The 16,629-nt window shown below is 33.9% G+C and overlaps 1 protein-coding gene across 3 annotated transcripts in view; it reads left to right on the forward strand.

The window, feature by feature from the left end:
- The window catches only part of GRIA2 (glutamate ionotropic receptor AMPA type subunit 2), a 149,446-nt gene that overhangs the window by 77,180 nt on the left and 55,637 nt on the right, over nt 1–16,629 (forward strand). For all 3 annotated transcript variants that reach the window (XM_027598314.2, XM_027598313.2, XM_027598312.2), the window contains exons 4-5: nt 7,361–7,557; nt 11,781–11,834. In XM_027598314.2, coding sequence (XP_027454115.1) covers nt 7,361–7,557; nt 11,781–11,834 — 251 coding nt within the window. The remainder of the gene's footprint in view (nt 1–7,360; nt 7,558–11,780; nt 11,835–16,629) is intronic.

The following is a 16,629-nucleotide window of genomic DNA, read 5'->3' on the forward strand; positions in this document are numbered from 1 at the left end:
TTCCTGGGGAAAATGTTTCAGTTTTTCCCCATTAAAGATAATGTTAGCTATGGATTTTTCACAGATGGCCTTTATTATGTTGAGGTATGTTCCCTCTAAACCTACTTTGTTCAGGGTTTTTATCATGTCTGGACATTGTACTTTGTCAAATCGTTTTTTTTCTGCATATATTGAATTGACCAAATGGTTCTTATCCTTTCTCTTATTGATGTGATGTATTATATTGATTGATTTGTGAATTTTGAGCCATACTTGCAACTCAGGAATAAATCCCAATTGATTGTGGTGAATTTTTTTAATGTATTAATGAATTCAGTTTAGTAATATTTTATTGAGAATATTCATCAGGAATATTATCCTGTAGTTCTCTTTTTTAGTGGTGTCTTTATCTGGTTCTGGTATCAGGGTAATTCTGGCCTCATAGAATGAATTTGGAAGTTTTCCTTCCTTTTCTATTTTTTGAATAGTTTCAGAAGACTAAGTACTAACTCTTCTTTAAATGTTTGGTATCCTGTGAAGTCATGTGGTCCTGGACTTTCATTTGTTGGGATTTTCTTGATTATTGACTCAATTTCTTTGCTGGTTATTGGTCTGTTCAAATTTTCTATTTCTTCCTGTTTCATTTTGGTAGTTTATGTTTCTAGGAATTTATCCATTTCTTCTAGGTTGTCCAAAATGTTGGCATACAGGTTTTTTTTTCAATTTTTAATAATCTTTACTTTTTTGAGAGTCTATAATTAAATAAACATATTGTTTTTTTAAGATTTTATTTATTATCCATTTGAGAGAGAGACAGAGAGAGAGAGAGAGAGAGAGCACACAAGCCAAGGAGAGGGGCAGAGGGAGAGGGAGAAGAAGGCTCCCCCACTGAGCAGGGAGCCTGACCTGGGGCTCGATCCCAGGACCCCAGGGATCATGACCTGAGCCAAAAGCAGATGCTTAACCAATTGAGCCACCCAGGCATCCCTATATTGTTAAGTTTTAATTTATAAATATACTAATTGATGTTCTTTTGAGAAGCATGGCCAAAGCTTGAAAATGGCTCCCTAACATTCTGCCCCAAATATGAGCTGGATGAAAAAAAAATTAAAATATTCTATGCTTTTTTATTGCACTGCTCCTAACTCAGACTGCCATTTAAACCCTTCCTCCTTCCCACCATCCATCAAAATGCTGAGCAACAAGTCCAGGAGTCCATGTCCCAATTATAAACAAGGGAGGACATAGACTCATCTTGGTCTTTGTAGAGTTCATCTTCTTCTATTTCAAGTTTACCCATGAATGGAATGCTGAAAATATTCATTTGGTGACTGTGATGTTTTAGGACTGTTGTCTTCTCTTTATCCAAGCCATATTGCAGCAGCCTGCCACTCCTTGGTGACCCAGTGCTCTTCCTAAAAGCATATTATTACTTCATGGACAGTAGGTAGATAGATCTTCAATACATTTGGAACTATAGAGTAATGGGCTTACCTATGTTAATGCATTAAATATAGATTTATGTATAAATTTGAACCAAGACTTTAATCAAAATGTGTTTCTTATTTATTGGTTCAATGTCAATAAGGTAAGACAACACATTTCTATAGACAGTAAGTAAAACCAGAACTAATGCTTTATATCTTTATATCTTGATTTTAATTTTGAGCCACACTATTTGTTCCCTGAAGGGAAGGCACTTTGATTCCAGTTCCAAGAACAAATCATGCATAGAATAAAAATACTTCCAAATTATAAATTTCTTTTCAGATGTTCCTGAGAAAGTCAATGAGGGAAATATATGTTAATCTAATCTGCCTAGGCATGCTGCCATGATTTAGTGATCATAAATATTAATTTCTGTGCCTAAAAGATGAATAAGGACAGTGAATTTTAAATGAAACTAAGAAAATATTTTTGAAAAGAAAGAAGTGGTCTGAATGAAATATACTTATTTGCAGTAATCATTTTTAATTCCACCCACTAATATATAAACTAAAGCACTTAGACTTTACCTGTCTTTAAGCTGATGGCATTTCTATAACTCTCTCACAGTGTTATTAATACTAACTCAAGATGAAACTGTGAAGTACCAATGGTAATGCTTTGGGAGAGTTTTAAGGTGATTGTCAGCTCACAAATAAGTTACACAACTATAACTAATCTTGCAACAGTTAGGCACTTGAAGTGGTAATGTAATCCAACAAAACATAGTCTAGCTGTTCTTTATTTTAGCCAAAAGCCTGAGAATTTTTAGAGCTTAGAACTTAATTTAATTTAATTTTTTATTTTTTTAAAGATTTGATGTATTTATTCATGAGAGACAGAGAGAGGGAGAGAGAGAGAGAGAGAGGCAGAGGGAGAAGCAGGCTCCCAAGGAGCAGGGAGCCCGATGCAAGACTCGATCCCAGGACTCTGGGATCATGACCTGAGCCGAAGGCAGACACTTAAACATCTGAGCCACCCAGGCACCCAGAACTTAATTTTAGATCTTGTAATATTCTTGAGTTACTTTAGAATGTATTTTAAATATATGGATTAAGAGGAATCATTAATTTTCTGGGTTTTTTTTTCCCTATTTTTAGATGAACAACTGCATATCTCAAGCTTTCTTTGTTCTGAGTAATTCAGTAATAAGAAATCAGTCTCTGCTATATTTCAAATATCCTGATATAGTATAGATACTAGAGTAGAATAATTACCACTTACTAATAACTTGAAGTATACCAATATTTATAAAGAATTTCCACTGTCCATACAAGTTTATGGTCTGATTAAGGGATGGAGGTATTTATGAAGATACGTTTATGCCATTTGTGTGGAAGGGAAAGAGTAATTATCTCAAGTAATATCTTTTCCCTTAATTAGAATGTGGTACCAAGAGACCAAGAACATGAATTTGTATTAGGTTTGAAGAGGTTAATTTCACCTCAGTAGTTGTAACATGTATTTTCAGTGATTTTTAAAATGATCTGCTAATTTTAAAGTAACCAAAATTAATACAAAACTCTTAGTTGTGAGGAAAACACAAAGCAAGTTGAGAGACTAAGAGGTCTGTTACTATTAACCAAAAACAAAACAAAACAAAACAAAACAAATCTAAGAATATGGATTACTAAGCATGGGACAGCAATCTTTCTAAATCATGAGTCAGACTATATTATGGATTGTGAGTTACTCCTGGCTGTCCCTAGGAGATGATTTAATATTATTCATTGTCTTCTGATGGCACTAAATTAATCAAGTCTGATATTGTACCACTTGAGCTATTTAGTTTCTTAATGGATGTAATGTTTTTAGGCTTCATAGGTTACAAAACATTAATTCTGAGAGTTTTAATAACAGAAAATCCATACCAGCTGTGAGTTATTTTTGACACATAGAATGAATTAGTTGAAAACTCAACCATTTCTTTAAATGCATTCTTATAAATTTAATATATCATCTCCATAGCCTTTGACAAGATGAACTGACAATAAATGTTAGGTGTAGAAATATCACTTGATGAAACCTATTTACAAATCATTATTTATATTTAAAATTTCTTGTAATATATGTTGAAAGATGGAATAGAATATCAAGAACATCACCACTTGAAATTTTAGTATGTGGTAAACTTCATGATTAAATAAAAACAAAAATAATTTCTGCCTAGAAGAAAGGAATTCCAGTGCTATATGACAATATGGGGATAGCATATGGAAGATCATTCATGGATATAATGTTTTTATTTTTATTTTTATTTTTTTTAAAGATTTTATTTATTTATTCATGAGAGACGGGGGGGGAAGAGAGAGAGAGAGAGAGAAGGGGAGGGAGAAGCAGGCTCCCAAGGAGCAGGGAGCTGGATGTGGGACTATATCCCAGGACCCTGGGATCATGACCTGAGCCGAAGGCAGACGCTTAACCATCTGAGCCACCCAGGCGCCTGGATATAATGTTTTTAAAGAGGTAACAAGGAAGAGTTAGTTGCATAAAGATTAGAATGTGGAAAAGTAGGACCTAGATAGTGAAAGAGATTTAGAAAATTAGCTTTTTTTTCCTACTCAGGAAAGAAGACTGGATAAATTTAATAACTGTTTTCAAGCACTTTGAGAAATGTTGAATTGATCATGATGGCCAGCTGTATGTTCTATCTTCACTTATGATAAAAAACAGGAAAAGTGTTTGAATTGTATCGTGGCAAGATTTATTTATACCTAATGGAAATCATAGGTGATCCATGATGTTTTTAAAAGAAATTTTATCATTAATAGAATTTTTTTTACAATGAAATATGGTCTCTCTCTTATTTTTTAAAGATTTTATTTATTTATTTGATAAAGAGAGACACAGCAAGAGAGGGAACATGGGCAAGGGGAGTGGGAGAGGGAGAAGCAGGCTCCCCACAGAACAGAGGACCTGAAGCAGGGCTTGATCCCAGGACCCTGGGATCATGACCTGAGCCAAAGGCAGACGCTTAACAACTGAGCCACCCAGCCGCCCCTGAAATGTGGTTTCTTATTTAAATTATCTCTTGAGAAATTCTTGTGTAGCCCATGTTTTTGATACATGACTGGACAGAGGAAACAATTATTGTTTTGCCAAAAAAACAAATTTCACTTTAAGTTCAATTTATGGTTCAACTTCCCAATTTGAAATAAAAATAAATTATTTTCAATTTTCATAGTGAAATATTTTAAATAAAAAATAGAGAGAATAGTATGAAGACCCCCAAGGACTATTAACTCAGCTTTGTTAATGACCAATATACAAGGAATCCTGTAATTATCTATATCTCTTTGTCCTTCACATTTATTTTGAAACAAATACCTGCCACCATGTCATGTCATCTGTACATATTTCAGTTTGTATTGTGAAAGAATACTCTTCTTTTCAACATAACCACAATATCATTATCATATGCAGGCAGATTAATAGTAATTCATTAATATCATCAACCATTTTTTCCCCACAGTTTATTTGAATCAAGATAAAAATGAGGTCCCTATCTCCTAATTGGTTAATATATCTTCTAAGTCTTTAGTAACATATGTAGAATTTCAATTTGATTATTTCAACACTGTGGTATTTAGCATATTATTCTGCTACATATTCCTTATAAATTGGTAGCTAGATCTAGAAACTTTGTAAGATTCATGTTCATTTTTTTGGCAGGAATACTCCATAGGTGATGTTAAATATTCCTATTTAGAGACATGTAACTTCTGGTCATCTCTCCTTTTGTGTTTTTAGCAGGAGTTAATGATTGTTACCTTGATTCATTAATTCACTAGGTGTTACAGGATGGTTGTAATTCTGAATCCATATTCCTTTATCATTTGTTAGATGGAATCTTTCCAAAAAGGAAAAGCTGTCTTAATTAGTTATTATCCTGAGTATAGTTCATATAGGAAGGCAGGAAAATGCTTGTTTCTTTTCCCTTATTTACCAATTTCAAAATAATAACTCAGCTCCTAGTATCCTTCAAAGGCAACCAGATATTTGTATATATTTAAATATCACTGATTCAGTTTCTTTTCTGGTTATCAGTCTGTTCAAGTTCTCTATTTCTTGCTGTTTCAGTTTTGGTAGTTTATATTGTTAGATATTAATAAGAATTCATGGATTTAAAATGTTATATATTTTAAGTCTTTTGCAGCTATTATTCTTATTGATATCCAAATTGCCTCATCTTTACTTAAAATGATTTTCATCACATTGGCTCCTGAGTCTTTTGACATAAAGCTGATAGTTTTGGAGAGCTTCCTTGCATTTTGTATAATAAGGCATTCTAGGCTAATCTCATATCCTGTTGGCCCGTATTGAATAATCCAATTTTTAATAATGGTTTTCCAAGTTCGATAGTTTTTTTTAGAAAGCACAGATTTTTGCCATAGTAAATAGATTGAAATAAAGCATAGCACATGAATAAAATTTATAGAGCAGTGTGATCACATTAGGTAAATACCACATTTTATGGGCAAAAAGAAATCAGCATTCTTCTGAGAAAGATGTAGGACTTTATGGAATCAAGAAGATGATATGGGGCGCGTGGGTGGCTCAGTCGTTAAGCGTCTGCCTTCGGCTCAGGTCAGGATCCCAGGGTCCTGGGATGGAGCCCTGCATCGGGCTCCCTGCTCGGCGGGAAGCCTGCTTCTCCCTCCCCCACTCCCCCTGCTTGTGTTCCCTCTCTCTCTGTGTGTCTCTCTCTGTCAAATAAATAAAATCTTTAAAAAAAAAGATGATGTGATGAGTCCTGAATTCTTTTTGGAGCCCAGATTTTGTGTTGTTCATTAAGTTATTAGTAGAAATGAAGATGTTGTTCATTAAGAAATTAGTAGAAAAGAATTAGTAGAAACTAGAAATTTCTACTAGAAATTTAGTAGAAACTAGAAATTTCTACTAGAAATTAGTAGAAATTAGTAGAAAAAGCTTCTCCTTTTTGGAAAGATTCCATCTAACAAATGATGAAGGGTTATAGATTCAGAATTACAACCATCCTGAAACACCTAGTGAAGAATTGAAGTGATATGGAAGACAAGTTTATGTACTGCTTTCCCAAGTGCTAAACTGCAGATTTAGCTTTAGGCAATAAATTCCCCAGTTGTTTCCCTTCTCAATCCTACATATGAAGTAATGAATTTTTATTAAAAAGAAAAAGAAATTTTCTAAGTTGTATGATGCTATAAGCAAAGTTACTGATAAATAGTAAATGGGTCTTACATTTGGAAAGTTAAGTAAATGTAACAAATCTGAGCTAGAAAACTAACTGTTACCATCTGGGTTAATAGGAGAACATTTTAATCTCTATGATATCAGTCCCAATAACAAAAATATGATGTGATAGAAGGCTGAGGAAAAACAATTGCCGAATGAAAGACAATAGGAGGAAAGATAATAGCCTCATCAAGATTATTGGCTTGTATGCTCACAGAGACTTATGTACATTTGTCTCCCTGAAAATGTTTGCAACCTCTTGAGGATGTTAATATGAAATGATAGACTGTCATATGTAAAGAAACAGTCTTTCCCGTCCTGTAAGAGAAAGAAATGTGTGTAATGTCTTTGGATCTCACTTTAACCGAAGGTATCACAGACATTACTCTTTGGTAATATCTGAAAGAAGACAGCTGATAGAGCTGAAAGAAGGGGAGACTATTTCCCCCCAAACCATGGTTCTTTCCGTCAGAACAATAGCATATAGATAAAAGAGTTTTTGATGTGAAGCAGAAATAATCGATGTTGATAAAGATCATCACTGTAGCTTTTTAGAGGAGTCAACATCCCCTCAGTTGCACAAAAATATCAGCCTTAAAAATATATTTGCTGTCAATTTCACAACATAAATCTGAGTTATTCAAGTATCTTTATCAGTCATCATTTTTCTTTGCCTTCCTAGGCTTATCAACACTGCAAGCTGTGCTGGATTCTGCTGCTGAAAAGAAATGGCAAGTGACTGCTATCAATGTGGGAAACATTAACAATGACAAGAAAGATGAGACATACCGATCACTTTTTCAAGATTTGGAGTTAAAAAAAGAACGGCGTGTAATCCTAGACTGTGAACGGGATAAAGTAAACGACATTGTAGACCAGGTTGGCTACTCTCTGTTTTCTAATAGCACCACCTATAGAATGTGTGTGCAGTGTCAGCATTTTGCAGTGAGTATTTGTGTGAGGTGCTGAACAGCAGTTTTTCCTTTATGGTTTTATGTAGGATGCAGCAAAGATCATCATTAAATTATCTCTGGCTTTGGTTAGCAATAGCAGATGGTCTTCAATCATGCTGACACATTATATTAATCATTAACTATATTAAATATGTAACTATTGAGTCTTCTGTTTTATATGATAAGCATTGCCCTAAAATTTGATATTTTTAGTTGGAAATTTAAAATTTAACTTATTGAACTTTTTAGAGATAAAGGAATAGCCACCAATTAAGTGAAAATAAGGCTGGGGTTCTAAGGGAAAAGTGAGTGGTTCATGGCAAAACGTGGAGAACATCAAACATTAGAGCTCAGTATGGAACATTAGGCCTATATTGTCTGAATGCATCTGTGTCTTTCAGAGAAAGCATGTTGTATGTAGGAGAGACATAGTCTGTGTCTGATGTTTGAGAATTTTACTGGATATAAGGATGTTTTATCTGTGCTTACCTTACCACCTTGATTCCACTTAAGGTCTTTTGGGATAGGACAGCCATTCAGTAATATCCTAATGATAAAAATAAGATCCACTATATTATATACATAGGATAAGTGACCAGGAATGTTGGTGAAGCAGCATCATGATTTAGTGAGTTAAGATCTGCTTCCCTGGGTATCTGTTTCTTTTCCCAACTGATAAATGTGTGTGTGTGTGTGTGTGTGTGTGTGTGTGTGTGTTTAGTGGCTGCTAGTTCCTTGGGATAATATAGGATTGGAAGAAAAATATGCAGTTAAGTATGCATTTCTAGGTCTTTCTAGGCTTTGCAGAGACAATTCACTAATTTGTATAACACAAAGCATTTTGCAAACATGAATGTTGATGCAGCTTTAATTGATATGTAATAATACAGGCCCTAAGACATACAAAATGGATCTTGCATAAAATATTAAATAACTGGATAAAACTAACTTGTTATGAGAAAGAGCTAAATCTTATATGCCAGAGTGGTGAACATTTCCATGGAAAAATCTTGATTCCTGTCTCAGGAGATGAAATTAAGGTTGTTTTTAACCTGAAGCTCTCGTGTTCAAATGTGAACCTCAACAACTCATTTGAATTTCATAGGAGAGTCTCATTAAAACTGAATTTTAATAATAGTTATTAGTCTTTTTTTAAAGAACTTATGTATTCATGGATTATCATAACAAATGTTGGTGAGTGTCTATATGAAAATAATTATTTCCAAAACTAGAAGAGGGAAACTATAGGAGAAATTGGGAATATATGGAATGCAGTGTTTTGAAACAAATATATGATGATTAAATGTCCGTATGGATATCCATTCAAAAGGTACAGAGAGTTTGCACATGTATATTGTATTTTCAAAAGACACTCTTGAATTTGTTAAATGAGTGGTACAATGGTTGGTTGCATCATTCAGCAAACACTAACTGCAGACATCCTTTGTGTCTAGAATGAAACATGCAAAGAAAGGGAAGAATGGTATCTGTACCCCCATTAACCCATAGTTTAGAGGGGAAAATAAGTTTTACATGTCACACTGTAGTACTGCAGGTTAGATATTCACATACTGGCAGCATTTGTCTGGCTTGGGTTCATTCATTTGCTCATTCAATAAATTGCCTTGAGTGTCTGTTTGCCAGACAGGCACTGTGGTGGATCCAAGAAAGTAATGTTAAACAAAACAGGCAAAACCCCATTAAGGTGAATATTTATGATATATTTACAGAAATTAATATGCAATTATAATGATGGTGTATATATATATGAATGAAGAGAACAGGATGTTATGAAAAAAATTACGAAAATAGTTTAGATTAGGAGATCATGGAAAACCTTCAAGGAATAGAGTTTACCAAGCAAAAAGTGGGGTTGAAGTACATTTCAAGAAAAGGAAACACTATTTACTTATTCACTCTATCAATACTTACAAGAGAACAGAGGTGATGAAACTTTATTGTTAAAATAGTTTAAAGTTAGAAAGAGAATCAATCTTTGTTGATTATGAGTATTTTATCATTTAATAAATCCTTGGAGTTACTTATTTCTGGTTGTGATTGGGTGGGGAAAAGGACTCAGCCATCAGAAACATTTAGAAATCAATATAAATTTAGTATTGGCAGTGCAATGTTGATTATTACAAAGCAAAAATGTGATAGTATGGTCAACATGAATTCCTATGTAGAGGCAGGGCTAGTAAATTTTCATATCCCCTCCCTTTCTTTCAGTGAACGCTAAACTCAACTACTGGTAGCACCATTTTTATGATATGTTGTTGTTGTTTGGTCTTTGTTTGTTTTTAATTCCCAGAAGGAAGACAAACATGATTCAGAAAGTAGAATGAACAGTAAGCAGAATCAACAGATGTCAGTAGGAAGTATGAGGGACAAAATCAACTCAATTCAAGTGATGCTAATTAATATATTTTTCATGCAGAAGGACATCTTTTCTTCACAATTTTCCTTTCAATACAGAGGGTTCATTTTCTTGGAAAAAGCGATTTAGTTGTATTACATAAAAATAGGTTAGAAAATGACACAAGCCCTAACTCTTCCAAATAGCTATCACTTAACATCAAAGGGGCATTTGGTGGACTCTTTCCTAGGATTTTGCCCTTGTTCTTTAACTAAATACATTGCTTTGAAGTACCTGACTTTGTCTGGGATAAGGGAAGGTCAGGGAAGTCTTTTCCTAAGAGGTAACATTGGGCTGAGATTCCTTGTGCCTGAAGCATTAATAAGACAAATGATAGAGTGGTGGAGAGAGCTTTCCAAGCAGAGGAAATAGAATATGTGAAGTCCTGAGGTGACGGAAAGAAGCCTTTTCATGTACAAAAATACTTAAAAAGAGGGCTGATAAGACTCTAGTATAGAGAATGGAAAAAGAGGGTCTGGAGAAGCTTGCAAGATCATTGGACTTTGTAGCATAAATTAAGGATTTTGTTTATTATGCTAGAAGCAATGGGAAGCCATCAAAACTGTGTCATCAGGGAAATGGTTTGAAATTTTGTCTGGATAAACCAGGCTAATGGTTTGAAATTTTGTCTGTAGCCCTGCCATTTCATGCTTTCTATTGGTGTGACAGTTTTCTTAAACATAAAAATTATATTTGAATATCTAAGTACTAGGACTATAGTGGGGTCATTTCACCAATGTCTACCATCTTGAATTGCTATAGATCAGTGAAAAGTCACATTGATTCAGTAATGCCCCAAACTCATGAGCATTACCAAGACAACCATGTTTATCTTGCCATTGAGTTTTTTTTAATTTTTTATTGTTATGTTAATCACCATACATTACATCATTAGTTTTGGATGTAGTGTTCCATGTTTCATTGTTTGTGCATAACACCCAGTGCTCCATGCAATACATGCCCTCTTTAATACCCATCACCAGGCTAACCCATCCCCTAACCCCCCTCCCCTCTAGAACCCTCAGTTTGTTTTTCAGAGTCCATCGTCTCTCATGGTTCCTCTCCCCCTCCGATTCCCCCCCTTCATTCTTCCCCTCCTGCTATTTTCTTCTTTTTTTTTTTGACAGATTTGTGGAGAAAGATTAGCTTCTCTGATGTTTTGCTACCTCAAGCTGGAAACAAAAATGTTCATTTGAACTAAATTGCAAACATTTCAAGACTCTTAAGATGGGAATATTATTTTATAGATTCATATAAGAATTCTTTTATATGCTTATTAATATTTTTTTAAATTTATTTTCTACTATAAATTTGAGTGTTGATGTGTGAATATAAAATCTCAGGTGTTGGTTTCAGCTCTCTGATGTTTTAGAAAAATAGCTTTTGGAGGAATAAAATTGTGACTTATTATGGATTCAATATTCTTTTTGTTTTACATTTCTTGAAAATCTTCTGACCTTATTTTCACTGTTGACTAAACTGAAGTAATTATTTGTTCAGTTATTGACTTCTTGAAAGATAGCATTTATAAAGCACTAAAATGTATTGTTACTTTTTTCTGAGAGAAATATTCTCTGGATTTGATAATTGTATTTTATCAAGTAGGAATCATCATAGAATATCAGAAAACAGTAGATAAAATTCCACTTTTTTCCTCAATTGGGTCATAACATCAATAATTTTAATTTATATTATTTGCATGTATTAAATAATTGTTTCTTTATCTTTGTTAGGTTATTACCATTGGAAAACATGTTAAAGGTTACCATTATATCATTGCAAATCTGGTAGGTGAATTAATTGATATTTATAATTTTAATAGAGCTACTTATAAAATAGTTTTGAATGACCAGCATTTATCAGTGTTATTTTTAAAACATATCTTGATTTTATTGATCAATTAGAAGTAACAATATTTTTCTGAGTTTGTGTTTTAGACTCACTTCTCACTTTACATTTTCTAATCAATTTCCTATTATTAGTGATGTCAGAAATATTTGACAAACTTTATAAATTGTCTTAGAAGGCATATTTAATTATGGAAAAGTTTTCAAAAATATATAAAGTTTAATTGTTCAAATTTCCTCTTGTTTCTCACTATCATAGTGTTTTATAATTTTTCCCTCTGTGCATTCCTTTAAAGTTTTTAGTAAATATAGTATCTGAAATAAATGCACATTTGGGAGAATACATCAGTGAAAAATTAAAGCTGTAAATGTCAAGAATATTAACATATTATTTTTATTTATTTCTGATTTTCTATTTAATATGTAAGCAACACAATGAAATTAAATCCCTGTAGCTGATCACTTTTTCATTGGGATTTCTGTCAAATTACGATTATACTGAACATCCAAGTGGTTAATTGTAGCTCCCTCTCAAGTATAATCAGAGCCAATTTAGAATTATTTTTAGATACTTTTTTCAAAATAGTTTTCAGATCAGTAGTAAAATGACCTTAAGTCTTTACCATTGCAAAAGTTTATGTTCTTTGAGGAAGTATGATCTTACTTGACTGAGAAAACTGCCCTCCCCAAACTCAAGAAGATATGAGAAAAGGAGGGAAAAAATGAGAGCTTATTCTAAATAGCATAATAGGACTCTGAAAAGGTTTCATATTTACCCAAATGTAGAATTCTTTTTTTATTTTTTTAAGATTTTATTTATTTGACAGAGACACAACGAGAGAGGGAACAAAAGCAGGGGTACTGGCAGGCAGAGGGAGAAGCAGGCTTCCCGTGGACTGGGGAGCCCAATGCGGGGCTGGATCCCAGGACCCTGGGATCATGACCTGAGCCGAAGGAAGACGCTTAATGACTGAGCCACCCAGGCACCCCCCAAATGTAGAATTCTTTCTTTCTTTTTTTATTTTCGTTTGTTTCTTTGTTTGTTTGTTTAGAAAGATAGGGAGAGAGAAAGAGGGAATGAGGGTAAGGGCAGAGGGAGAGCAAGAGGGAGAATTCCAAGCAGGCTCTATGCTCAGCAGCATGGAGCCCTACTCGGGGCTTGAGATCATGACCTGAGCCAAACCAAGAGTCAGCAGCTTAACCCACTGAGCCCAGGCAGCCCTGTAGATTTGTTTCTGTAGGTGGTTTCTGGAATATTAGATTGTTATATCAGAAGACATTTTTTCTAGTAATGATGGAAAAAACAAAAACAAAAACTTTACAACTGATACTGTTTTCACTAGAAGGTGGCACCAGTGATTTAGAATATTAAATCTCAAACCTGCATGTTATTAGTAGAAGTTGATTGTTCAGATAAAACTTCTGTTTACCAATGAAATGGCTAACTACTATAAAATTCATTAGAATTTTTCCATTAATATGATAATATAGATCCTAAATGACCCCCTACCAGAGAAGCAAGGGTTAAAATAGATAAAGCTCTGTATTCACTCTTCAGAGCCACATTCTGTGCAAAGAACAGCCTGGACAGTTAGTCCCCTGTGTGAATTGTGCCATTTGATGAACAACACAGAGCCACATTGAAAGCCGTGATCTTTAAAAATGTCCAGATGGAGAAGATTATATTGGAACATTGAGAAATAATGACAGAAGGTGGCTCATCAATTTGAGAGTTGATATGTGATGCTATGAAAAGGAAAGAAATGTATGGATGACCAAAGTAAAAAAAAAAAAAAAATATATATATATATATATAAAACAAGAGCCTGCTGCTATCATGCTTCTAGGGAGGAACATACCCAGTATTTTATTTGAATTCAAATTCTGCTTTTTCATTTCTGAATACTTGGTATCTTCAACATATGGAACTTCTAGTGAATCAGTAAGTTCAAAGAATCTGAGGAGTGCTGCAGTTTCTGAGAATTTAGAGCTTGAAAATTTCACTGACATTTAAAATTGAAGAATCCCATTCAGAGTTAAAGAGCGTTCATCTTCCAGACTCTTGGTTGGAGATGTCCCCCTTCCCCTGTCCAGAGTCTAATGAATCTTAAAGGAGGTGGCTATAAAAGGTAGAAAAGTCCTCAGATACCATTACTGATGAATTTCCTCAGGAATTGGTAATGCTTGATTAGGCTCCCAAAACACAGATTGTGATTAATTTCCTGATATAGCATTTAAAAGGATATTTTGTACATAAAGTGATGAAGAAGTAGTCATAAAGGGATCCAGTTCTCATTTCTTCAACCCATAAATATGGACAGAAAGTACTGCAATCCACCCCCACCTGACTATCTTACAGTGAAGCACATTTGTCAAGGAGCCTCCCCCATGCACATGGAAATTCCAAGAAATGTTTTAGTGTCTAAGTGTTAAACAGCCAAAGAGAATCAGGCATTTGAGAAAAGTCTGGTCCATAAAGGATGTAATACAAAACAAACAAATAAATAAATGAATAAATAAACAGAAACAGGGCAGGCAGAAAACACAAGAAAAATGTTTAAAATTGTAATGAGTATCTGCAGAGAAAGAGAAGAAAATTAACTACCCCTAAGGAAGGAGGAAAAATGAAGGGGGGGAAATCAGAGGGGGAGACGAAACATGAGAGACTATGGACTCTGAGAAACAAACTGAGGGTTCTAGAGGGGAGGGCGTTAGGGAGAGTGTTAGCCTGGTGATGGGTATTAAAGAGGGCACGTTCTGCGTGGAGCACTGGGTGTTATGCACAAACAATGAATCATGGAACACTACATCAAAAACTAATGATGTAATGTATGGTGACTAACATAACATAATAAAATTAAATTAAATTAAAAAAAGAAGAGAGAAAGTATGTTATGAAAAAGAAAAAAAAAACTCAGAGAATAAGAAAGAGCTATGGGAAATTTTTTTTTCTAAAATAACAAGTAAAATTATATGACTTTGATGACAAGGTTAGGAAAAATCTTCCAGATTATGTAACAAAATGACAATACAATATGAAGTGGTGTGTGCAGAGAATTTGTGAGGAATTTAGATGTTTAATCTAAGAGTTACAATATCTTAATACCAGGCATTCTAGGAAGACAGAATAGTGAAGACAGGGGAAAGGAACTATCAAAGAGCATTCAGAAAAATTCCCAGTACTCGATGATACAAATATGCCCATTGAGTACACAAAACAATGAAAGAAAGACTTCTTTCATGTTTCAAAGAAAATGTCGTCATGAAATTTCAGAGATCTATAGGAGATCTTAAAAGTTTCGGACAGGTGGGAGGTGGAGGCAGAGAGGAGTATGAAGCAGGTGACATAAAAAAGTAATTAGAAATAATGACATTGTATTTTTCAATAGGAACAATAAAAGTCAGATTATGAGAGTCTCAACATAAAATTCGGTACCCAGCCAAAATAATCAAGTGTCAGAGCAAAATGAAGATATCTTGAGACATTCAGTGTCTCAAGAAATTTACCTCCAATGTGTCTGAGGAAAGTATTGAGGGCTCTGGAAGAAGAAGGGAGTAAAACATGAGAGAATAGTGATCCAGGAAGCGGGTGAACAAGTCGGAAACATGGTGAATGGACACTCCAGAGGAACAGTTGCAGAGGAGATGGAAAGAGGCACCAATTCAGAAGGTCTCCTGCCAATTAAATATTCAGAAAAAAGAGAAACAGATTACTTGATGTGTTTGATATTACTTAAAAAATTTACTCATATAAACATGAAAAGTTCTCATGGAGCAACTAGAGAAAAATAAGGATAGGTATAGAGGAAACTATAGTAGTGAAAAAAATGAAGCAATTACTAACATCAGACCTGGGTGGCTCAGTTGGTTAAGTGTCTGACTCTTGATTTCCACTCAGGTCATGATCTCAGGGTTCTGAGATCGAGCCTTACCTCTGTGCTGAACTTGGAGCCTGCTTAAGATTCTCTCTCTCTCTCTGCCTTTCCCACTCAACTTGCGCTCTCTCTCTCTTAAAAAAAAAAAAACACAAACAAAAGAAGGAAAATGCAGTCCTACCACATTATTTGACTTTGCTCTGAATAATAGAATTATAAATACGAAAACCATGAACATGAAAATGAGTGAACAGGTAAATGTGAATGAATTACATACTCATCTGACATAAGCAGAAACTCAATAAAAATATCTAAAATGAATAATTTAAGAAAGAATAGTGAAAATGTGTCATACAGAAATATGGAGGTAAATATATGAAAAACAAAAATTACTGAAATTGATTGTTTTGAAGCAGCTTAACTGGAGCATGGGCGGGGCAGAGCAGAAAAGCTGTGACTTTTGTTCTATGTATTCTTGCACTATTTGCATTATTTTAATGAAAAGAAAAACCAAAATAATGAGCCAATAACAAAGTAATTATCCTTCTTCACACAAATAGTATTAAAATATGTTTTTTAATATCAATAACAAAGAAAAGATTCTCCTGTATTTTGGATTCAGGGATGTTTTCAATCCTTATGCAGAATAATGAGTAAATGTATAAGGTAAAAATATTTATAATTGTGATTTATTAAAATTGTGATTTCATCTTTGAGAGAATATACTCTCAAAATGAGATAGAATTTATGACAGCACAATATTTGAAATCAATGGAAACACCACATGATAGTTTTACTAATGACTGAATTCATTCTAATAATGCAAGTGATTTTTAAACTTTCATATATGTTATAAAAAA

Source organism: Zalophus californianus, chromosome 2, assembly GCF_009762305.2.
Source record: "Zalophus californianus isolate mZalCal1 chromosome 2, mZalCal1.pri.v2, whole genome shotgun sequence".
In the NCBI taxonomy this organism is placed as follows: Eukaryota; Metazoa; Chordata; class Mammalia; order Carnivora; family Otariidae; genus Zalophus; species Zalophus californianus.